Genomic DNA, 26,542 nt, shown 5'->3' on the forward strand with positions numbered 1-26,542 from the left:
GGTTTGGATTTCTTTAAAGTAAAGTAAAGTACTCTTCATTCTTTTTGCTATTTGTTTATACAATGGGGCTCTAGTCCATGGCTGGGGATCCTAGACACAACATACACACAAACGCATACAAAAGAAATATTTCGTTCTATATTAAAGCATCCTTATGAATATAGAAATATGAACTTAAGGTTTTTTTTTTAATATTTCTCTGGTCTCTCCCCCTGCCCCCCCAAAAAGTTTACATATAATAAACTAACAACATCCAGAAGGAACCTAGAGCTTCTATGCTATGAAATGGCACCTTCTACACAACTCAAACCAATTTAGAAAACTGTTCTGTTTATGAACATTTCCATGTGGTGGTTACACTACACATAAAACTACACAGGAGCTTGAATATTAGAACCCATTTTACAGAGACTTTTGACAGAAGACTGACTTTTCCTGACACTCCCAACCTTGCCTGCCAAAGTTCATGTTAATTGAGATATACTGGAAAACTGAGAATGCAAGATTAATAACTGATACCCTAAAATATGTTCCTTATAAAGGAACAAAAGATTGATACAGGTTTCACTTGTCCTTTGGTCAACAAGGATTACTAAAGTGGAGAAATGGTTTGCGGCTTCTTGGATGACCATGGATCAATATTAGAGCTAGGTTCTGTGATATGAGATCAACAGAAACTAAACGTAAATATTATTATAAATGAGGCAACTGAAGATCCTCTTTTCAGTTGAACATCTTTTCTAGAGATGGATTACAACTTATTTTCCCCACATGGAGTGAGAGTTTGGATTTCTTGATACACCCAGGTCCTGCAATTTTAGTTCTATGGAACCATAACTGTATGCTTCATTCCCATAGGACTAAATACCACAAAAAAAAAAAAAGAAAAAAAAACCTCTTCATATTATTTCCTTCCTGCCTGCCTGCCTTCCTATGGGCTCAGCCCCTCAAGTTCTGCATAGGCACTATCACGCCAGTGTTCATTTTGGGGCTGTAAAAAGAACAGGAGTACTTGTGGCACCTTAGAGACTAACAAATTTATTTGAGCACAAGCTTTCGTGGGCTACAGCCCACTTCTTCGGATGCATGGAATGGAACATACATTGAGGAGATATATATACACATACAGAGAGCATGAAAAGGTGGGAGTTGCCCTACCAACTCTAAGAGGCCAATTAAGTAAGGAAAAACAAAACAAAACAAACTTTTGAAGGGGCTGGTTTCCTACATGCTTTTTTGTGTATTTTGGACTTAATATTTCAGAATTACCCCAAAGTTCTAGAAGCAAGACTAATTACTTGAAGGGGAAAGGAGATTATTTTAGCTACAGTCAGTCACAAGTGACCAGGAGGATTTGTATTTCCTCTTTCCACAATAAATCCAAAGAGCATAGATGACAGACATTGAGTAGGATAACTGAAATTCCTCAAATATTGAAGAAGCAATGTATATTTTCTCTCAATACCAATTGAATTCTAGCTTTGGATAAGTCCTGATATCAACCATTTAAAAAAAAAAACAACAACAAATAATAAACACAATACTCAATCATACCTTTTCTGCAGAAGAACCAGTCAGGACAAACGTTGAAAACACTGGTAGTGGGTATTTGGTTTGAGGATCCCAGCATTCAATAGTGGCTCCCATAGGAAGGCAGAAAAGAGGTACAGATTCTGACAATGGGAATGACTCATAATCATCCTCTGGATATCTGAAAATTAAACCTTTTGGGGGAAAAAGAAAGGAAGATTGACAAGTGCATCTTCAATGCTCTGCAAGCCTTGAACAAAACAGTCTGTTAAACTGCACAAGACTAAACAATCTAATGTGGATTTCAAATATCCACATACGTTTAAAACTCACTTTTTGTAACAGTTCAAACAATTCCGAACTGTAAACTTTGAAACCAAATATCTGTCTTTAAACTACATAGGAGTGCTTAAAACTTATTCTACACTAGCAATGCCTCACTGAGCAGAATTAATGTTCCATTGAATAGAAACATGAATGCAATGACTTCAATTAATTTATGTTAATCCTTTGGTAGGGTTAAGGTACAGACGCGTGACAACTGAATACCTTTTGCACAGTATTTCTGGCTGACAGATACTCCTGAATTCCTAGAAACATTGCACAGAAGTACCAGCATACCAATGTCACTTATCTTGGTTATTATATAGCACCATCCACCCTAGTATCTATGATTTCCAACTCCACTCAGGAAATAAATGTTGGCAATTTATTCTATTCAATGGGCAAAGGAAGAGGCTTGTCCCTAGACTTCTATTGTTTTTTGTTCCATAAGCCCAACTGGGAAAGTCTCTTTTTAAAAAAAACAAAAAAAAAAACCTAATGCTACTGCCACTATCTTAGTGTAATTCACAGACAGATTCACACAAAGATTTCCCAGCCAGTTCTTAGTTGGGAGATTCCTCAGCCCCTCTCCTTCACTTAAAACAGGTGAAGAGATTGCAGAAGATGACAGAAGAAATGCACCTAGCTTCCATGGTATACGCAAAATGCTCTGATAGTCATGAGGAACACACAAATAAAAACAAAAGGTTGTCTGGAATCCCCAACCATTTCTTACTCCCCACCATCCCCAAAAATACAAACAACAAAATAAAGAGAAGGTTTTTGCTCACTAAAAGCAAATACAAATGCTTACTAAACTGAGTTAAGAATACCTGGCTGCAGAGTCTGCCAAGGGAAGCCATAAAATTAAAGGAAACAAGCGGCAAAGACAGTACAGAACACAGCCAATTGCTTGTAATAGTGGTAGTCATTTGGTAGTGTATTACACCTGATCTAAGTGTCAGGCATCTCACAAGGCACCCAGACACATGACAGTAATTCAATGCCTCTCCACCGCCCTGCTAAAATATAAGTTATCCAGGTAGTCTGCTGGGATTCTCTTGCTGTTTCTTCACCTATGACAATGAATAACAAGCAGCCAATGTAGTTAACCCTCTGCTCTCACTGCTCCTCCTGTTAAATTCAAGCCAGTTGGGAGGTAGCTATTCCAGGCTTCCGCCATGGTTTTTTAAACACCATCTCAACAATCAACACTCCCAGCTATGCCCCCGTTCAAACTACCTTAGGGCCCCCCTTCAACTTCCCAAACACCACCTCTCCCTGGCATTCTCACTCTCCATCATCCTGGCTTCTACAAACCCCACATCTGCTACTGAAGGGTGCATAGGACTAGGCTCCCGCCTCATGGCCATCTGCTCTCAGCATGCATGTCTATGGGGGGTAGACTACTTGTTCTCAAATGGTGAGAAACATCATACATGGAGCTGCGTAAGCCTGGGCAGTTATGAAGTTGTGTTTGCTCTCTACAACCTTTCATCATTTAATTCCCCCGTCTACACAGTACATCTCAGATGCTTCTGCTGGGAGTCACTAGATTTGACCAACAGGGAGCTAAAGTGAGGTTCTTCTCAGTGGTGGACCCTGAACTCTAATCTTAGCTTGTTCAACAAAGGCCAACATGATCTACCTTTAGAGCTAGGTACAAGCTTTATATGTTTACTCAGGATTTTGCTGGGGAAGTGGGATAAGCTGAGGAAAGGATTATAGGAATTCATTTTGGTTAACATTTGTCAATAGTTGTTATATATTGGATTTCCACCCTGAGAGCAAAGTTAATAAGTTGAAAGAATAATTTAAAATAAAGTTAGGCAGGACACTTATGTACTTCTCCTAATATATTTAGGTGCTCTTATTTGCAAAAACTTACCAGCTTTATATGCTATTGAGTTAGAAGCCGGCATAGACTTCTTATAACAGAGGTACACACTGGACCCCCACTGTAAGACACAAATTAAGTCCCATCAAAACCCACAGAGACAGCATCTGAATGGAGCAGTACAGGTTAAGTGTTTGAACCTATTTACAGTTATACCCAAAGCAGAGACATTTAAATAAAAAATGTTAGAGGAAACGTTGGTGTTCATCAGCCCAACAAGTAACAACACATCAGGAAATTCAGAGTTAATACTGTGCCTTTTATCAAAGGTCATAAGTAAAAAGACACACCCACTGTTCTGTGGCCAAACAAACAATGGAACAGGTACAGTTGAAATAAAGTAACTGCAGGTTTCACTTCTGCATTTCCTTCCTTTTGTCATTAAAGTCAGACCCTTAGAGGGACATCATAAGCTTTTACAGAATCTGTGACCAATGGAAATATTTCCACAGTGTTTGGTTTGTGTTTTGGGGCTTGGGGTATGACAATGTATATAAGTGTTTTTAAAACAGATTTCCCTGCAGTGTTTGAAAACTAAAGGAGTGCTGCACTAAGGGCATGTCTAAGCTATTGGCACTACAGCAGCACGGCTGCAGCACGCTGTTGTACCATAGGCATTTCTGAAAAGGGTTTCTCCATCAATGTAGGTAATTCACCGCCCTGAATGGCCATAGCTAGGTTGCGTTGACCTAGCCAGATCTACACCCAGGGTTTGGGCGACTTAACTACAATTCTCAGGAGTTTTTCACACTGCAAACAACATAGCTAGGTCGATCTAAATTTTAAGTATACTCTACAGCTCAGAAACTGAAGGCAAAGCAGACTATAAACAAAAGTAAAACTAATTTCATTGATGTACTATCCAACAGAAAATCCAAGCAAGAAATATAAGCAGTGAACTGGATTCTCTGACTTTTAAATAAAAAAGTGTTATCAGTAAATAGAGGTAAAAAAATGTGTTTACAGTGTTTTTTTGTACTGGCCCTTAAGTACCACTGAGGAGGTCTGTTCTTCCCTTTTCCTTTTAATGGGGAATGGTGTGTCAACATGCAAACTGAGAAAAATCACTAGTTAGTTAATGGAGATAATCCTGGCAGAAGCGTCTAAGGAAAAACTGAAACAACAAGAATGACAAAACTAACATAACATAAGTCATACTGAGAATGAGAAAATATTGACACAGTAGAATAAATGCATTAACAACAGCATTAAAAAGAGTCCAAAAGCCTTCCTGTTTTGTTCCTTTTTGTTTCAGAAAAGTCTAAGTTTTAAAATTACATATTTATTCTCACCATGCCACAATTTAAGTTCTTATCAACTTTGCAGAATGTATGGGGAGGTGTTTCTCCTTTGCTGGTAACAATAACACAGATATCGGTTACAGCCAAGGAATTCTGAGGCCGTACTGGAGGAGCCCTTCGATAAGTAATAAAGATTCGTTGGGAAGTAGCTGAACTGTTGTTAACATTGGCACATCGACCGTAGGGAGTAGCTTGGATCACCTCACAGCCTAAAATTACACGTTCCTTCCCTTCATATAGAACTCTGCAGATAAAGGAAACAAATAGAAAGATACAAACATTACATAGAGATACATCATGTTATTTGTGCAGATACATGCATGTGGTCTTTCTAGGACTGCAATTAGCTTTGCACACCAATAGTAAATAACAACTGATATGTGAGAAGTGCACATTTCACAGTCATCTTAACCATAGTCTCACAATAGTAAGAGGTATGAGCGATTTGAAAATACACACTAGGCAACTGGCCTAAGCAGAGAAACTTTTAAAAAAGGGACTTCAGTGGGAGTGGCAAGTCTTCGGCAGTAGGTGTGTAACTTTCGAACACCAAGTCTGAAAGTTTGGCCCTAAGTAATTAACTAAAGGAAGAATGGAGGCATTGCACTGTCAAAGGAAGCTTTCACAATGTTTCCTCACACTATATCTAAACATGTCTTATGCTAGGAGTTATTCCTTTTCGGAAGCACTAAAATGTTACCAAAATTCATTCCAAGGAATTTCAATTATTTTTAAGGGACTACTAGAAAAGACAGAAATTTGCTAGCTTGGTCAGCTTTTAGAGAAGTGGGCCAATTGAAGTTTGGATTCATGGTTTCTCTGGCACTTTAATCTCAAACACTAGCCAATTAAAAGGATTACATTTTCTGTTTAGTATGCTGAGATAACTGCTAACTTCCAGAAGCAGAAAACTCTAAATATACTCAGCATGGAGAAAAAGTTGCTTGAATATGAATAGTGACAAGAAAGGCAGAATTCAAACTGTACCAAACCATATTTCTAAAATAGTAAAACAACATGTAAATTTTATCTTCCCCATCCAAAAGAAAGCAACTGTTCTGTCTAATCAGACCTCCACACTACTCATATACTGTATATACTCGTTCATTAGCCAGTTAGTTTATAAGCTGACCCCCTCCCCAAAATGGATACATAAAAATAGAAAAAACTGTATGACCCTTTCATAAGCTAAACCTATATTTCAGGGGTTGGCAAACTTTGCCTCCTGGCCCATTAAGGTAAGCTGCTAGTGGGCCTGGACATTTTGTTTACCTGGAGCATTCACAGACACGGAGCCCCTCAGCTCCCAGTGGCCACAGTTTGCTGTCCTCAGCCAATGGGAGCTGCGGGAAGTGGGGTCACTTCCCTCAGCTCCCATTGGCTGGGAACAGCAAACCATGGCCACTAGAAGCTGAGGGGCTCTGTGCCGGCTGCAGATGCTCCAAGTAAACAAAACCCTGACGGGCCAGGAGCCAAAGTTTTCCGACCTCCACTATATTTTAAAAGTTGGCATCACAAGAAACTCAAAAGTTTTGCTAGAATTATTTTAATTTAATCTAACGAAAAGCCTGTTTTTATAATAACTGAACAAATATGTATTCACCTTCAAAATTACAGTCAATATTTAAAATCGGTAAATGGATATTTAAAACAAGTAACTTAGAACAATATAAGACTTTAAAAAGTCTTAAAATCCTTCCAAGTGTGGATCAGTCTCTGATTCACCAAACAGTTCATTAAACTCTGCTTTAGTTACAGCTGCACTTGCATTGTCATCATAGATGTGGGCAGTGTCGTCTTCAGACTCAGATTCCTTCTCATCATCGGCCTCTGTTGTGTCATCATTAAATATGGCATCAACTTCTGACCTGTTGAGTGCACTGCTGATATAGCATTTCCAAAATGATTATATCATTTCCAAGGGAATGGACACCCATGCGTCCATCCATTGGGTGATCAGATTTATGAAGCCTGAAATCAGATTCCCACTTTTTCCAACTTCGTCATGCCTGAGAACATCTTGGTCTCTTATTCCACACTTTTTTCAGCCATTCAATAGTCCCACTTTCATCCACCCATCCCTTTTCATGTGCATGTACAATGACACCACCAGGAAATTTCACAGTTTTAGGCAAGGTTTTTCTTTTACAAAAAAACAGGAGGGAGCTTTGATCCATTTTCCAAACATGATAAAACCACTGTAAAATGGTTATTTTCGTGGTCAGTGGTTTTAATTAAAACTGTTTTTTCACTAACACCTTTACCATTCTGTTAATTGGGAGAACAAAATGTCAGTGTTTCATCCATATTTCCTATTTGTGACAGTTCAAATGCATATCCCTTTCAATATTTCATAATAAATCTTTGGAAAGATTTGATTTTTTTCTTCCAGATCTCTCAGCAGTTTTTGCGCTCTCTCTGTTGGCTGATGAAGACAGAGACCATGACGGTTCATGAAGCGAGTACAACCACCCGCTGATGGAACAAACACTGACGGCTTTACTGACTTGTATTTGTAGAGTATGCAGATGAATTCCAGTTCTAGTGACAATGTATCCATTTTGTCGATATTCAAGAACCCTATAATTGAGGATCTTCCTCTAGCTCAGGAAATAAAGCGCACCTTGGACAGTTTTTCTTGCTTGTTGGCATGTCTTTTAGTGTTTTATTTTTTCCCCATTCTCTTACTTGCTTCTCATTGATACAGAATTCACTAGCAGTGGCACAATTGTTTACTTCTGCATATTCAACAACTAAGTTGAATGCTGCATGATAAGCAGACCGTTTTCTTTTCATTTCACCGTTCATTTTAAAATATTAGTCTGAAAATAGATTATTATTATAATTACAGATTTTGTAGGACTTTATATAGGAATGTCACCTGCTTTATCACTGTCAAATCATTATTGTTCTGTTTATTTCAAAGCAGCCCTGTAGATTGGCATGTCTAACATGATAGCATAACAACAGGGTATTTAAATTTTATTAGAGATTCCATCAATTCTGTACATTATATATTCACATTGGCTAGAGACAATTCTCTTTTTCTTGTTTCCAAGAATACTGGCACCTAGCTTCTAATCACTTATGTTCTTTTTTGGTAAGTGGAGAGAGTACCTGCAATTATAACTGTCACAAATATCCTGTGCCAATCACTTCTCTGACATATCCCTATAAGTCTTAACATATCATGCATTTGTGTCTGTGTATTAAAAAAAAACAACAACTAGTACCTAGAGTATTACATTCGAGCAAAAAGATCAAGTCAACCGAGAGTATGATATAGTTTTCCTATTATGTCAGCATGTAGCAGGCTAAACCAGTCAGTTGAGCCACAGAAGACTGTTGCACAGTGGACTTCAAAAAGCAATTTTAGTCCATTAAAGGCCTGATCTTGATCCTACACCTCTGAAATGGATACTAAAGGATTGACTTAGTGCCGCTTACTATGAGATTATTTCTTTGGGTTGCACAATAATAATTTTATGTACATAAGGGTGCAGATGGTGCTGAATGCCATATGAAATGGATACAGACACCATGTTGTGTATCATATTACCTTCACTTTTGACTTACTTGAAAAGTGAAGTGTTCCTTTTTACCTGGCATGGAAAATTTTAACTGAACAAATTAAGTCCAGCAAAGTTATAAGAAACTGAAAATAGAGTCTTATAATGGGAAAAAGTATCAGATAATCTTAATTCAGACATTTTGGACAGAGGAGTGTTCAAGAGAGTATTTCTAAAATGCATCCTTCATGACATTTTTTATGACAAGATGAAATAAATGTATGGGTAGGAGGGGGAAATCAAACTATTCCCAGCAAAATATATAGCATTGCCACCATAATAAAATATTGGTAGTCCCATAATTTTAATATTAGCATAAAATATTACCTTCTGCTTGAGCTTCAGAGAGGTTTCAATTTAAGGCCTATTTATAGTTCACAAGTATTTAATATCACACATTAAAATAAGTTTATTCTTGAAGCATGTTTCCAGCTAGACTTCATCTTCTAAAAGGAGATATTGGATCCCTCAATCCCCAAGATAAATTTCATACATTTCCAAGTGCTACCAGAGAGATACTTAAAGATCCCAGAATTAATTATTTCAAACATTTTTAAGACAGGATGTTTAATCAGCCTCCAAAACTACCTCATCAGGCTCATAAAAAACAAATTCACTAGGCTAGCAAGGTGACAAAACCAAACCAGTTCCTGGCTTCATACACAATAACGAAATCCAGAAGCAGACTATTAGAAGAAAGGCATTTGTAACATTGCAGACTACAGAATCAAAATTTGATCTTTGTGACATGCAACTGTTAACCACAGCACTTCAGGTTTAGGTCACCCTTCAATATGTGAGCAAAGCCCTCTCTCATCAGTGTGTGATAAAAGTTTGCTTCTACTGAGTTCAGCTTCCACACTACAACTCCTTTCAGATTTATTAGCAGAGGTGTGGCCCTAATCAGAGCATATAATTTACTCTTGCACAACATTTAGGAGATAGACCTTTCCAAAGGATAAGAACTGTTCCCTACTTCAGTGATCTCATACTTTGGACTTGCTCCACCACCTAAATCAACGGAGCACTTTCCGCTGACTTCAATAGGATTTAGATCAGGACTTTTACTTGGAATGTAGCCATCCATTTCTTCAGGATAAGTGTCTCCTTCTCAAGTGACTTAGAATGTCCCTATTCACCAGATTCAGTTCGTCATAGGCATATATTTGGTCATCAAATCTACTAGATTTAAGACACATATCACAATGTATCAGTCAACAACACTTAGAGGAAAGAGTGCTGCTTTTCCACAATCAAGGAAATCTGTAAAAATAACTGATCTAAAAATACTAGGAACATTTTAAAATAATACATGGACTACTGCACTGTGTTTTACCATATTCTAGTACAGCAGACCAGGGCTCACTCTAGTTTCATTCCTCCTCCAATGTACATGGCAGAGGGGCAATGCTGGCACACGATGGCGTATATCACACACTACACAACACTAACCCAGGAACCTATCCTTGCAACAAAGCCCACTGCCAACTCTGTCCACATATCTATTCAAGGGACACCATCATAGGACCTAATCACATCAGTCACACCATCAGAGGCTCGTTCACCTGCACATCTACCAACATGATATATGTCATCATGTGCCAGCAATGCCCGTCTGCCACGTACATTGGCCAAACCAGACAGTCCAAAAGAATAAATGGACACAAATCAGACATCAAAAATTATAACATTCAAAAACCAGTCAGAGAACACTTCAACTTCCCTGATCACTCAGTTACAGACCTAAAAGTTGCAATTCTCCAACCAAAAAAACTTCAAAAACAGACTCCAATGAGAAACTGCAGAATTGGAATTAATTTGCAAATTGGACACCATTAAATTAGGCTTGAATAAAGACTGGGAGCAGATGGTTCATTACATAAAGTAAAAACTATTTCCCCTTGCTAATTTTCCCCTACTGTTACTCACACCTTGTTAACTGTTTGAAATAGGCCATCCTGAATATCACTACAAGAGTTTTTTCTCCTGCTGATAATAGCCCACCTTAATTGATTAGTCTCAGAGTTGGTATGGCAACACCCATTTTTTCATGTTCTCTGTGTATATATACACACACATCTTCCTACTGTATTTTCCAATGCATGCATCCGATGAAGTGAGCTGTAGCCCATGAAAACTTATGCTACAATAAGTGTGTTAGTCAAAGGTACCACAAGTACTCCTCATTCTTTTTGCTGATACAGACTAATACAGCTACCACTCTACAACCTCACAGGTAATCATACGACAGTACAGTGATGAGGCCACGTAAGTACCTAGATACCAGATAACCCTAAGGACTCTGGTTCAAGCCCTACCAATCATTCTACTCCACTAAGATATTAAAGGTGGTTACTTTCATAATTTGTGTGCACTTATTCCCACATGTTCATTAAGGCTTCTAAAATCACCATCTTCCAGTATAGCGTATAGTATAGTGTTTTCTATTTCTGGTTTCCTTATGTTGTGAGCTATACATTCACCACTTTCCACAATCTTCCCTCTGGACCGCTCTACAATTCTTATGTCCAAAAATAGAATCTCATGGATCCACTTTTATGTCTCAACTCATCACAATGTAGTCCCATTCTACGTATATCATTACTGATTTAGACATATTCCCCTTGGTCATTTTGACAAATATTATGTAAGAAGAATGTCACTTGTCTCTTGCATTGCATTTCAAAAGAGGGAACAAGTTTCTCTCACACACATGCACACACTTACTTCAGAGTTAAGTGACAGATCTGACCAGGTTATTAAAGTCAGCATTATCATTATGTAAATAAAAATACATGCTCTCTTTTTTCGCAAATCCTTGCTTTAGTAACAATCAAATTCTTATTCTCTTTCTAAAAAATGTCACATACGATGAACAAACAAATTAAAGGATTCTCACCCAACATCAGTAAGTGGTGGTTTGTCCCGGCCCCTCTTGTAGCAAAGAAAAAGCTCTGGACTTTTAAGACTCCCATAGTTCAAGTTGGCTTGAAGGGCTGTGGGGGTCGCTTCAACACAGGTGTAACCCTCAGGCACCGTTTCACCAGCTGACTTGATGATGACAGCTAGGTCTGTAATTGGAGCCTTTGGACCAGCTGACTTTGTTTCCAAGCGGTTTACTTCCTGGTCCAGAGGGGTCGAAGTATCAGTGAGTCCTGCCACTACAAAGTAGTCGGCCACTCTTGGACCTTTGTCTTCTATCATGGTTGTCTCTGTACTTCCTGAAAAAGAAAAAAAGTGAACAGGTTGACAACTTCCACATGATTTTTCTATGTTATCTTCTTCACAAGAGCTAAGATTACAGTAACAAGAGTGTTTTAAAATTAAGTTTAGTAAATCAAGCATTTCAGTATCTAATCCCAAAAATTACATGAAAGATGTAAGGCAACCCCCAGAATTAAAATGTCTCAGGTTCAGACTACTCAGTGAAATACAATATTGTACATATTGGAGTTTCTAGTTATGTCATCAAGAGGTGAGTTTGGGTATGAAGATCAATGAACAAATGAACTAAGAAACTTGATAGTACATACTTTAAGAATTCCTCTGGTTAGGACTGGAAGGACACAAACAAAGAGGGCTCAGTTGGCATTTGTCAACTTTGCCCACCCTTAAATCCTCCCAGGGTCATTAATTCATTCAGGTACCTACAATGCATCTACTCCAGTTAAAATGTATATTCTTCATTGCTAGTGTCCTTAAGGCTAATCCACGGCCATACATTAAAAAGCTGTATTGTTCCCTTTTACACTGTCGGCTTCAGTGTCACATTGCTATGCACAAAAAAAGCAATACAAGTTGAATGTGCTTACTACAGTATCTTTTGCATACTTCCTTTTATTTCCGAGTTGAGAAGTAACACTGAAGCCTTCACGCCTTTGCCTAGCAATTTGAACATCTGGAATTGATTTTACACAACTGTATCCATCGTCATATTCCATCAGCATACGTCACCACTCAGCTGCACATTCCAGGCCTGGAATAACCTACTGTCCTGCAGCATAGGATGAACACATCTCTCTTTTGGAATAAAGAGCAATTTCATAACGATGAGAAAATGAGCTGCTAGCCTGCATTTAAAAGTCCTGGGTCCAGTGAATGATTAGCGCAGCAGATCTTAGGAAATTCCTAGTTTTTCCTCATAAATAAGGGGAGACTTTTTGTAACTAACTTACTACCCATCACCATATCATGCATTTGTGGGAGCCCCACAAGCCTACTAAAGCCATACCATTGCTCCAGCAGAACTCCTAGGCCCAGTCAGCTGTACCCAAGCTTCAGCCTAAAAGAGTGCAGAAGCTGGACTTCTGCTGCACACATTAGAAGGTCCACCACTAGGGAGATTCCTGGATACCCAAGAGAGACTGGAGGGTCCAGGTGTGTTGGGAGAAATACAGGGACAGCCACGGAAACTGAAATTCTTCACGTAGGAAAAAAAAAAAACCCTCTTCATTCTCAGGGTTAATAAAGTTCTTATGAAGTTTGTCTGCGATTTCAGTGACACTTGCAGCTCTAAGGCCATTCAAGTCCTCTTCTTCACAATCACAAGTAATACAAAGCTAACTGCGTGGGGAAGCAGACACTGTTCTGTCTACTGATGGCACCATAGGGCTTAAATCCAAGATCCTCCCAGACACCCATCTACCCACTACCTCATATACAGATACAAGGAACGTAGTCAGGCAGCCGGGGGGGGAGAGGGGAGAACAGAGTAGACAGTATAACAATCCCTTTAAAACACAATCATTCACACAGAACATATCTGATGTTGCAGCACAATACAAAGCCAAAAAGATTCAGACATTTACACCAGCTTCACAGTATCTGTTATGGCACAGATGAGGCACACTTATTTGCTCATCTGCATTTTAGGCTTAGCCACACTGCAGGATAAAATAGAAGTACAATAATAATTAAGCAACAACAGGTCAAACATCTTAGCACTCCCCAGGACACAAAAACATTCAAATTAAAAAGTATTGTTAACATGATGTCAGACAGACAATAGAAGTCAAATACAAATTCTCACATTTATCATCCCCAAGTCTGACAGTGATTGCAGGGACACTAGATCTGTTGGTGCAAGGTGAAGCATCCATCCACCTTCATGTGACTTGCTCTCCTCCTTCAGGTCCAATCCTACTCCAAATGAAGTCAAGTGTTAAATTATTTTCCTTTTTTTTTTTTTTACAATTTTACAGACAATTTTCTTTGCTTTCAGGGGGCATTGTTTTCTTCTCTTTCGAGTACATTTTTGAGTTTCCCTACTTCATCTGATAGAAGGAGAGATGGTCTGATGGCAACTAGTTTCAGAATTCTGAGCAAGTAGCCTACTGAAGCAGAGAAATGTGCACATTATTCAAATCCCTACACTCTGGTAACCATTCACCAGAGTACAGGGATTCTTTGAACATCCTGTATTGTTTATTATTGAAAAATATTCGGTACTATGATTATAGTAGTCATACACCCACAAACCAGAGTGCAGGGAATTGAACAAGTGTGAAACAAGCATAAGGGTGATGCTTTTGTAACTCTGTAGCAGCCCTGTGCTCTTAATGGCTGAGTCTGCACAATTTTTTGTAATTGTTACTATCCAAGACTTCTAACACTGTATGGGCCAACTTTCTAAAGTCTTTAAACACAAGAGCCTCCATCCTCCAGAAGCCCGAGATAGTTTCACAAAGTCTCGCTCAAACTTGTAAGGTACCGCTTAAGTGTTCTCAAACATCTCTATACAAGACACACCCTGTTACAGAGTTCATAGCCAAGAGATCCTGGAGAAAGGCATTCCTATTTTTGTTTCCCCTATTAAATGAAAACCATGATGATAATTTATGCTGCAATTGTCAGTACAGGGTACTAGGATGTAGTTGCACAACAGTGCAAATTTCCTCTTAGCTTTGCTCACTTGTGTTAGGCTTTTGCAGTGGTGCTGCTACACCACTGGCTGAAATCCACATAAGTGTAGACAAGGCCTAGCAGGTCACCTTTACCTACTAGAGTTCTGGAAGACTCTTGGCTGCAAATCTGTGGAAAACCTAGAATAGCTATTTGTCCCTCGAGAGATGGATTCAATTTGTGTAAGGTCACAAATTATATGAATTTGGTGGTTTTAATCTAATCGAGAGTACATTGGTTTACATCATAACAGCATGTCCAAAAAGAGAACAGAAAAGGTGGGGAATATGAAATGGTATGAGGCTCAGGGCAATCAGGTGGGTGTTGTACACCACTAATGAGATGCAGTGGCCAGTCATTGTGTGGGGCAAACCTGGTCAGCCTGCCTATCTGTCCACACACTGCACCCTCAGAAAAAGGAAAGACAAGAACAAGAGAACTCAGAGGCTTGCTTGCTAGTTACAGCTACAGTATTACAGCTGAGAGTTTCTGGTAACATTACTGTGTGGAAATGCCTAGACTCATGAGAGAAAATTCAGTAGAAATAGAAAGTTAATAATGTATATCCTGACATAGATATACTCTGAAGTACCCAAACCTAGAGTTAGAGACATTCCCTGGACTGAGACAGAGTAGTAGGGAAATTGCAACAATGACCTAGCTTAAAATAGGATTTGCACCCAAGTCAGCTACATATACGGTATTTCTTTAAATAGAAGAACCTCATGATTTTTCATTTGTTAACATAGTTAGAGGGACTCTATTTTGCCCCTGAAATATGTTGATTAGCAAAGTTAATTAAGTATTCTATATAAAAAGCAAGGCTGTCAAGCAATTAAAGAAACCAACTGCGATTAATAAAAACCAATCATGATTAATCGTACTGTTAATAATAGAATGCCATTTATTTAAATATTTTTGGATGTTTTCTACATTTTCAAATATATTGCTTTCAGTTACAACACAGAATATAAGTGCACAGTGCTCATTTTATATTTATTTTTGATTACAAATATTTGCACTGTAAAGAACAAAATATAGTATTTTTCAATTTACCTAGTACAAGTACTGTAGTGCAATCTCTTTAATCAGGAAAGTTGAACTTACAAACGGAGAATTACATACAAACAAGTTTGTTTACATTTGCAGGAGATAATGCTACCCGCTTCTTGTTTACAATGTCACCTGAAAGTGAGAACAGGCATTCTCATGACACTGTTGTAGCCAGCGTTGCAAGATATTTACGTGTCAGATACGCTAAAGATTCATAGGTCCCTTCATGCTTCAACCACCATTCCAGAAGACATGCATCCGTGCTGATGATGGGTTCTGCTCAATAACAATCCAAAGCAGTGCAGACCAACGCATGTTCATTTTCATAATATAAGTCAGATGCCACCAGCAGAAGGCTGATTTTCTTTTGTGGTGGTTCGGGTTCTGCAGTTTCCACATCAGAGTATTGTTCTTTTAAGACTTCTGAAAGCAAGCTTCACACCTCATATCCCAGATTTTGGAAGGCACTTAAGATTCTTAAACCTTGGGTTAAGTGTTGTAGCTATTTTTAGAAATCTCACATTTCTTACCTGCTTCGCATTTTTTCAAATCTGCAGCAAAACAGTGTTCTTAAAATGACCACCACATTCCGGGTCATCATCTGAGACTGCTACAACATGAAATATATGGCAAAATGCAAGTAAAATAGAACTGGAGACATAAAATTCTCCCCCAAGGAGTTCAAATCACAAGTTTAATTAACACTTTTTTTTTTAAACGAGAGTCATCAGCATGGACGCATGTCCTCTGGAATGGTGGCCAAAGCATGAAGGGGCATGAGTATCTTTAGCGCATCTGGCATATAAATATCTTGTGACACCAGCTACAACAATCCCATGAGAACACCTGTTCTCACTTTCAGGTGACATTTTAAATAAGAAATGGGCAGCACTATCTCCCGTAAATGTCAACAAACTTCTTTGTCTCAGCGATTGGCTGAACAAAAAGTAGGACTGAGTAGATTTGTAGGTTCTAAAGTTTTCCCTTGTTTTCTTTGAGTGCAGTTATATAACCAAAAAAAAAACAAACCACACCATGTATAAGTTGCAATCTTTTTTCTGAAACTGCAATACAGTACTTGTATGAGGTGAATTGAAAAATATTGTTTCTTTTGTTTATCATTTTTACAATGTGAATATTTGTAATAAAAATAATATAAAGTGAGCAGTGTGCACTTTGTATTTTCTGTTGTAACTGAAATCAATATACAGTATTTGAAAAAGTAGAAAAACATCCAAAATTTAATAAATTTCAGTTGGTATTCTACGGTTTAACAATGCAATTAAAAATGCGATTATCGCAATTAAATTTTTAAATCATGATTAACTTTTGAGTTAATCACAGTTAGACAGCCCTAATAAAAAGTGTACCACAGTCAAGCAGAGTAGTTTCTAGTCATCACTAGGTAAATGTAGAATTGTTATATTTGAAATAAAAAAGGTATAATTTAAACATAAAACATTTCCCAAAAAACGATCCTCTCTATATTTGCTGTGTTAGTTTCTCTGTAACACACAGAAACTTTTTTTTTTTTTTTTTTTGCATGTTACCACATATAAGTCAGTACAAAAACAATAAACTGCTTAGATAACATTATGGCAGTAGTTTAGTATTGCTCATCAAGTTCAATCTACATACAAGCATATGGAAAAAGGAATGCTCTTCTCCCACTCTCCATCCCCTGCCCAACATGGCTAGAGTAATTTCTAGATCTTCAATATTAAAAATGAGATAGTACTCTGCTATGATCTCACGGCAACAGGAAATAAACACCACCAACATTAAACAGAACAGGACACACCTAATTCATCTGCGGTACATTAGGGAGACAGACACAAGATGTTGGGATAGATAGATAAATATATATTAGCATTTTTATATCTTCACAGTTTAGCATTTTACAAAGATGACCACATTTTAAGTGACTACTACATCTTTTATTTTCAGTGTTTTGAGAAGCTAGTAGTACTGGCTTAGCCAGACAATCTATTTACAAGATACATCAGTTTTACCAGTGCACCTTAGTCCTAGTCAAAAAACTGGCTATCCTTATCCTGCAACTCTTAAGAGCAAAGGCTGCAAAGTGAGACAAATTATAATAAATTGAATAGAGTTTTATAACTAAAGTAAAATGTTTTTAGAATATAGATAGAGTTTAGAGCAACTGATCCATAACTATGAAACAATATACTTCAGGACTCTACCAGCACACATAGGTATGAGTACAACTGTGACAGGCAAACATATTGGAACTCTGCCTCTTTGGATTAACCCTCCGCAAATACACACGTCCTTTAAAATGGGTATCCCCAAGCAGAGTGTTCCTCTATATAATCAGAGGCATATAGACCAATAAAAGAAAAAATAATATATGGGGCAGCACTGTTTGCGTGTAATGGCTCAAGTCTTTACTTTACACATTTATATTTTTGGTTTAAAAAAAAACCAACAACAGGTCCACATCACCAAACCTTCTGCTATATGCTACATGTTCAGACAATTAAATTTCACATCTTCTCAATGTGAGCAACAGTTAAAAATCCGTATTTTAAAGTCTACTTTCAGAAGACAGAAAGCAGGGAAGGACAAAGTGAGAAATGTTTGCTACAGAGCATGTTCCCAACTCTAACAATTGTATGGCAAATCTCACAATATTTGGTGTTCTTAAAGCTATAGGTCCTTGAGTCATGTGATCAACAGAGCTAGTCAAACTTTAGGGAATAAAGTGTTTCACTGAACCCACCCTCACTTGCTCATTTTCATTGGGCTGGGGCAGGGCATTGGGGTGCAGGCTCCAGCTGGGGGTGCAGGCTCTAGGGTGGGGCCAAGGTGTTCAGAGTGTGTGGGGGGGTTCTGGACTAGGGCCAAAGGGATCGGACTGTGTGTGGGGGCTCAGGGCTGGGGCAGAAGGTTGGAGTGCAGGCTCCAGGAGGTAGTTTGGGTGTGGAAGGGGGCTCAGGGCTGGAGCAGGAGATTGGGGCGCAGAAGGGGGTGAGGGATGCGGGCTCTGGGCGGCGCTTATCTCAGGCAGCTCCTGGGAAGCAGCCAGCATGTCCCTCCAGCTAGTAGGCGGAAGCATGGCCAGGTGCTGCCCCCACCCACAGGTGTGGCCCCGTAGCTCCCATTGGCCGCAGTGAGTAGCAGAGTGAAGGGGAAATGTGCTCTGCCATGACGACTGATATAGTACAAGCATGCTGTGTCGTCCATCATGATCTTGACGGACTTGTTTTTCAGTAGGGCAAGGAAGTGGAGGTAAGCACTTCTGATCATTCTTAATTCCAACAGACTGATGTGCAAGCACTCTCCTGTTGTGACCATTTGCTGGGATTGTGAGAGGACACAAATGCGCTCCCCATCCTAAGAGGAAAGGGTCTCATGTAGGGCTCTCAAACAATTAAAAAGTTAATTGGGATTAATTACAATTTTAATTGCACTGTTAAACAAGAATAGAATGGTATTTATTTAAAAACTTTTGAATATTTTTCTGCATTTTCAAATATACTGGTTTAAATTACAATACAAGAATACAAAGCATACAGTGCTCACTTTTTCTTAAAAATATTTTTAATATATTTATTAAATATTTGCACAATAAACAAAAGAAATAGTATTTTTCTATTCACCTTAGAGACTGCATTACAGTACTTATCTATCATGAAAGTGCAACTTACAAAGGTAGATTTGTTTTTTAAACATAGCTGCATTCAAAAACAAAACAACGCAAAACTTTGGAACCTACAATCCACTAAGTTATACTTCTTGTTCAGCCAATCACTAGACAAAACAAGTTTGTTTACATTTTCAGAAGATAATGCTGCCCCTTCTTATTTACAATATCACCTGAAACTGAAAACAGGCATTCACATAGCACTGTTGTAACTGGCATTGCAAGGTATTTATGTGCCAGATATCTAAACATTTGTATGTACACTGTGTATTCTGTGTTGTAACTGAAATCAATATTTTTGAAAATATATAAACATCCAAAAATATTTATAAATTTAAATTGCTATTCTATTATTGTTTAACAGTGTGATTAAAGCTGCAATTAATCAAGACTAATTTTTTTAAACTAGTTAATTTATGTTGTGTTCAATCACTTGAGTTAACAGTGACTGACAGCCCTACTCTGATGTTAATGTCACTATAGGGGGATTCTGGTTTAACAGAATTCCAGCACAACATATGGACGGATTCATCCACAAGATAAGTGACTGTAGGACCCAATTGAGCTTGCTGAGACTGTTGGCAGGGTATATAAACAGTCCAAAGCCATCCATGGAGACACTGAAGATAAAATCTGGTGTTTTGGGTCACAAAAAACACAAGCTGCCATGTGTTCCAGCAGTTGCAGACATGTCCTTGCTGGAACTTGAGGGCTGAACTGCACTCTTTGTACAAGGTTCTTTAAAGAAAGGAACCTGTCAAGAAGAAGACAAGTTCTGCCCATTATTAAATCCAAAAGTGCTCCTATAAATAATTCATTGTGTAGGGATCAAGATCAATTTCTTGAGATTTATCTGCAGGCCTAGACATCGGAATAGTGAAGCTGTTGTATGAACAGCTGACTATACCCTCTAACATGACTGATCCCTGAGGGGGCCAGTCAAAGACAGTTATTCCTAGATGAAGGAGGTAGGCAGCTCTGATTTCCATGATTTTTTAGAACACTTAAGGCAGATGACAGCTGAAGGGTAGGAACCCAACACCTGTTATGATCGTGATTGAAAGTGAAATGAAAAAATCATTTGTGAGAAGGAATCACTATGTGGAGGTAGGCATCTTTGAGGTCAAGGGTTACAAACCAATTCCTAATTCCAAGGAGTAAATTATAGTTGCTAGGGACATCCTGTATTTCAGGCATTTGACATGCTTGTTCAATTGTCTGAGATCCGGTATCAGCCTCCAACCCACGTTTTCTCATTGTTATCAGAAAATACCTTGAATAGAACCCTTTTCACCTGTGTTGAAGTGGGACTGGCTCTATGGCTTCTAGACTTAAGAGTGCTGAGATCTCTTGTTTCAGCAATTGCTTATGAGAGGGGCCCCTGAAGAACAGGGAAGGAGGTTGGAAGGGCAGGATGGTGTTAAATTTGATAGTATAATGCAAAGTAATGGCATCTAGTACTCTTCTGTCTGATGTTACAACCTGCCATGCTTGGTGAGAGAGAGGGAGATATCCAAAATGCGGGGGGGGGGGGGGGGGGGGGGGGGGTGTTAAGTTGCTGAAGCTGATAAACCTGGTCATTGGGTAGTCTGGACTCTCAACAAAACCTCAGAACTGGCATTTGATGCTGTTGAAGGATGGGATGAAGCAGTCAAGGTAGTTGAGATTTTCCTGGGATTATGTTTTGCAATATGTATTATTTGAAATTAAGTGTTAATAAATGCCATCTGCCATTTCGCTGCCCAGACAACCAGTTGTGTGATTCCTTTGCAACTCTTCACAGTCAGCTTTGGACTTAACTATCTTGAGTAACTTTGTATTGTCTGCAAACTTTGCCATCTCACTATATACCCCATTTTCCAGATCAACTATGAATATGTTGAACAGCACTAGTCCCAGTACAGATCTATGAGGCACCCCGCTATTTGCCACTTTCCTTTGTAAAAACTGAGCATTTATTGCTACCCTTTGTTACTTATCTTTTAATCCATTATTGATCAATGATAGGAGCTTTCCTCCTTATCCCCTGAGTTCTTACTCTGCTTAAACACCTGTGGTAAAAGGACCTTGTCAAAGGCTTTCTGAGACTCCAAGTACACTATATCCATTGGATCACTTTTGTCCACATGCTTGACAACAATCTCAGGGAAGTCTAACAGTGGGGCATGATTTCCCTTTACAAAAGCTGTGTTGACACTTCCTCTACATACAGTGTTCATCTATGTGTCTGATAATTCTGTTTTTTACTATAATTTCAACCAATTTTCCTCATACTAAAGTTAGGCTTACCATCCAGTAAATGCGAGGTTTGCCCTGGATCCCTTTTTAAAAGTCAGTATTACATTAGTTATCCTCTAGTCATCTGTACAGAGGCTGCTTTAAGCAATAGGTTACATACCACAGTTAATAGTTCTGTAATTTCATATATGAGTTCCTTCAGAAATCTTGAGTGAATACCATCAGGTCCTGGTGACTTATTACTATTTAATGTATCAATCTGTTCCAAAAACCTCCTCTACTGACATCTCAATATGGGACAGTTCCTCCAATTTGTCACCTAAAAAAGTATGGCTCTAATTTGGGAATCTGTCCTCACATCCTCTTCAGTGAAAACTGATGGGGGGGGGGGGGGGGGGGGAGATTCATTTAGCTTCTCCACAACCGTCTTATCTTCCCTGAATGCTCTTTTACCACCTTGATCATCCATTGGCCCCACTGATGGTTTTGCAGGCTTTCTGCTTCTGATGCTCTTCAAATATTTTCTGCTGTTAGTTTTTGCTAATTGCTCTTCAAATTCTCTTTTGGCCTCCCCAAGTACACTTGACTTTTTAGCGTTTATGCTCCTTACTATTTTCCTCAGTGGAATTCAACTTCAATTTTTAAAGAATGCCATTTTGCCTCTAATTGTCTTTTTTTACACTGGTTTTGTGGGGCGAGGGGGGAAAATACATTTAGTTTCAGCCTCTATTATGTTTTTAAATAGTTTCCACACCGCTTGCAGACATTTTATTTGTGATCATTCCTCTCCATTTAACTAGCTTCCCCTTTTTTTAAAAAAATTATTATATATATTATTCCCCTTTTTGAGGGTAAATCCTACTGTTGTGGGTTTCTTTGCTATTCCCCTCCTACAAGGATCTCAAATTTAATTACATTATCATCACTACTATAAAACTGTTCAGCTATATTCATTGCCTGGACCAGATCCTGTACTCCACTTAAGACTAAACTGACAATTGCCACTCTCCTTGTGGGTTCCAGGACTAGCTGCTCCAAGAAGCAGCCATTCCTGATATCTAGAAATTTCATCTCTGCATCCCATCCTGAGGTGACATGTACCTGGAAATATGGAGATAGTAATTTTTCATCTATTATTATTGGCTTTTCTGTTTTTGTAGCCTCTAATCAGCCTGAGCAATTCACAATCACTGTCACCATCTTCACCAGGTGAATGGTAATATATTTCTACTGCTATGCTCTTATTATCCTAGCGTGGAATTTCTATTCACAGAGATTCTATGGTATAGTTTGAAGCTCTATTACATATAAATAGGGGAATATTAATTAGAAGAAGGGAGGTTATATAATACCTCTATTTGGCATTGGCGTGAACACATCTGGGTGGGAAATTGTATGCAGGGCCGGGGCAGGGGGTTGGGGTGTGGGAGAGGATGCAGAAAAGGGCTCAGGGCAAGGGATTGGAGCAGAGGAGGGGTGTGGAGTGTATGAAGGGGCTCAGGGAAGGGGGTTTGCGTGCAGGAGGGCTGTTAGATACAGGCAGGGGGCTTAGTGCAGGAAGTTATGGGACGGGGTGCAGGAGGCATTCGGGCTCCAGCCAGCACCGCTTACCTAAAGCGGCTCCAGGGTGGCAGCGGCACACAGTGGGGCCAGGGCAGACTCCCTGCATGCCTGCTCTGTCCCCAGCCCTGCGCCGCTCCAGGAAGCGATGTGGCCCCTGCAGGAGGGGTGGCGGAGGGCTCTGCGTGCGCTGCCCTTGCCACGCCTCCAGGTCCCTTTCCCAAAGCTCCCATTGGCAGCAGTTTCCCGTTCTTGGCTTCTGAGAGCGGCACGGGGCCCGCAGCACCATGGGGAGCAATGTGAGAAAAAGTATCAATGTGAGATTTCTGAAGCCAGCTACAGCACTTGATACAAGGTTTAAGAATCTTAAGTGCCTTCCAAAATCTGAAACGTGCTCTACACTCCAATGTGAAAACTATAGAACCCAAACCACCAAAAGAGAAAATCAGCCTTCTGCTGGTGGCATCTGACTAAGATGACAAAAATAAATGTTTGTCAAGCTGCAGTGCTTTGGATCATTATTGAGCAGAACCCATCATCAGCATGGATGCATGTCCTCTGGAATGGTGGTTAAAGCATGAAGGGACATATGAATCTTTAGCACATCTGGCATGTAAATATCTTGCGATGCTGGCTACAACAGTGTCATGAGAATGCCTGTTCTCACTTGCAGGTGACAAACGAGAAGCAGGCAGCATTATCTCTAAACAAACTTGTTTGTCTTAGCGATTGGTTGAACGAGAACTAGTATTGAATGGACTTGTAGGCTCTAAAGTTTTACATTGTTTTATTTTTGAATGCAGTTTTTTTGTTCCCAATTCTGCATTTGTAAGTTCAACTTTCATGATAAAAAAATTACACTTCAGTACTTGTATTAGGTAAATTGAAAAAAAGATGTTTTAGTTCTTTACAGTGCAAATATATGTAATATAAAGTGAACACTGTACACTTTGTATTTTGTGTTATAATTGAAATCAATATATTTGAAAATGTAGAAAAACCCAGAAATATTTAAATGGTATTCTATTATCATCATCATAACTGATTTTTTTTTTTAATCGCTTAACAGCCCTAGAAAATGTTGATTATGTTAAGGAAATCCAATACATCTACTTAATGTAATGTATTTGTTAATAAGCTAGTCTAAGTATAAAAACAAGGCTGTCAAAGTATGGCAGTGTAGTGGAAGATAAATGCACAAATATGTGTGTGTGTATGTACTGTTAATGTACAGTTCATGAAATAAACCACTGCATTAAACTGCTTTCACTTTTAGTTCTTTTCTATATTTAATGTTTTTTGTTTTTTTCTGCTGTCCTGCAGACCATCAATATTAACCCAGAAAGCTATAAAGTAAATGTTTTGCAGTGGTTTTTCACATTTTTAATTTAGGTAATAAACACGGATGAATTCACAGGAAATTGTAAACAAAATAAAAACTGAAAATGAAGGGCCTTGCATCCCAACCATTTTAAAGTCATAATGAATTATAAGGCCACAAAAGGACCTCTCTGATCATCTAGTCCAGGGGTGCGCAAACTATGGCCCACAGGCCGGATCCAGCCCATCCAGCAAGGCTGCCGACAGGCTGGGTATGGGCCAGTGCGGGTTCTTACCGGTACAGAGTACTGGCCTGTACTGGCCCACTTTCACCCCTGTTGAAGAATTCCTGTTCAGAGGGAAGATACCCATTGTAGATAAGATCTGAATTTAAGATATAAAAATTGTGTTCACTTATTGGTAGGGACCAGTTAGCTCTAAAGTTTATTTTATACCATTGTCTTGAAAAAAGAGTCTAGCCAACTGAACTGTGTTTCCTTGTATATGCAAACAAATTACTAACCAGAACTACCACAGAAGGCTTGATCCTACAAAATTCTCATATTAGTAAAGTTACACATGTGCATTAGTCCGATTGAACTAAACAGGACTAGAACTGTTCACATAATATTTGTTCTGCAGCTATGTTGCCTAACCCAGATACAGTTACAAGCATTTCAGTTCCAAACTGGAGACATGAGTCCACTCAAATTTCCTCATCCTTCATTTAAAAAAAAATAAATCATCATTCTGTGGTAGATTCTCTTAAGAAGTTGTCATTGTGCTAGCTGTAACACATGGTAAAGGAAGACTTCCTAGAGAATTTAAACAGATTTCCACAATGCAGAGCTAATACACTAGTAGCGATAGTGCTCTGGGCAGGTGCCTAGATTTTGAGACCAACATTCCCTTTTGTATGTATGTGCACTACACAAAGTATCTCTAGCCCAGATTAACTGAATTCCGAGTTCAACTCAGGAAACATTTACTTTACAGTATTCTATAAAAAGAAGGTAAGTTGCATTTTAATTTCTCAATCAAGGTATACTTATATATAAAACTTAAATATACCTATCAAAAGCTTAAATACATGAAAAAGCTTCATATTTTAAAAGGGACTTGGTCAAGATTAGTATGCTAAAAACCTGAATCTCTGTCCCAAAAAGTTTTCCATCTGGTTTTTATTTTCTAATAATCTGGTAACTGGGGGCAGGAGGGTGCGGAAGAGATGGTGCATGATATTCCTAGAGAAACCAGCGTATATACTGATACAATACAGATGTGGCATGCGTTTTTGTTTACTGCACCTCACAGCAGGCATTGCAATTTGCTCTTCTAAAAATCACTCTTCTTGCTGTTATGTCAATTGGCTGAACATGGAAATATACACTAAATGCTCTGTCAGTCAATTTATGTCAAACTGGTTTTGGTCTCTTACTTAACTCTGACCATATCCTTCTATTAGTGGGGGAAAAAAATCACACATCTTCAAATGAGCAATTGGCAGTGAGGTAGCAATTATCTCAGGGTTATAGAACTATTTCAGTCAGGCAGCATATAAGAGTATATTCTGTATAATTTCTTTTCCTAAAAATGTATCTAAATTTTTCCTCTTACCAGGAGCTTTTTTCTCCCTCTTCCCTTTTTGTTATTAAAAGGGGTCACTTTTGTAAAGGGGCTTTTCACCCACATCTCTCATTTTATTTCTATTACTGGGATAATAGTGAATGAAGAAGACTTAGTTATAGGTCTAATAAACCACTACATTTTCTATCACAGATTTATCCTACATGATCCGGCAAGCTATCAACAGATGGAATACATTAATGGATGACAGATTAAAGTAAACTTGCCAAAAACAGTGTTAGAGGAAGAAGGGAGTGGGAAAGGAAAATAAAGGAAATCTTATGGTAAACAGCATTACTGAGGCAACAAAGGTTTTATGTCTTTAAAGCAATACAGTGATAATCTGTGTGTTTAAAGGTTGGTCCACACATGGAGTTATTCAGGAATGGCTATCCCCGAGTAATTCCATGCGTAGACGGGCCCTTAGTGTAAGACTTGCTCACTTCAATCCTTAGGCCTGGTCTACACTACACTGTTAAACCGATTTTAACAGCGTTAAATCAATTTAACGCTGCACCCGTCCACACTACACTGCTCTTTATATCGATTTAAAGGG

At 38.7% G+C, this 26,542-nt stretch overlaps 1 protein-coding gene across 7 annotated transcripts in view; it reads right to left on the reverse strand.

The window, feature by feature from the left end:
• DENND4C (DENN domain containing 4C) overlaps positions 1–26,542 on the reverse strand; it is a 134,045-nt gene that overhangs the window by 88,985 nt on the left and 18,518 nt on the right. For all 7 annotated transcript variants that reach the window (XR_012656156.1, XM_075067309.1, XM_032797541.2 and 4 more), the window contains exons 2-5: positions 11,521–11,842; positions 5,044–5,296; positions 3,743–3,812; positions 1,555–1,724 (exon numbers count right to left, since the gene is read on the reverse strand). Coding sequence is in view for 6 of the 7 variants with exons in the window: in XM_075067309.1 (XP_074923410.1) it covers positions 1,555–1,724; positions 3,743–3,812; positions 5,044–5,296; positions 11,521–11,825 (798 nt within the window). In the remaining variant the exon portion in view is untranslated. The remainder of the gene's footprint in view (positions 1–1,554; positions 1,725–3,742; positions 3,813–5,043; positions 5,297–11,520; positions 11,843–26,542) is intronic.

The sequence above is a fragment of the Chelonoidis abingdonii genome, chromosome 6 (assembly GCF_003597395.2).
Source record: "Chelonoidis abingdonii isolate Lonesome George chromosome 6, CheloAbing_2.0, whole genome shotgun sequence".
NCBI lineage: Eukaryota > Metazoa > Chordata > Testudines > Testudinidae > Chelonoidis > Chelonoidis abingdonii.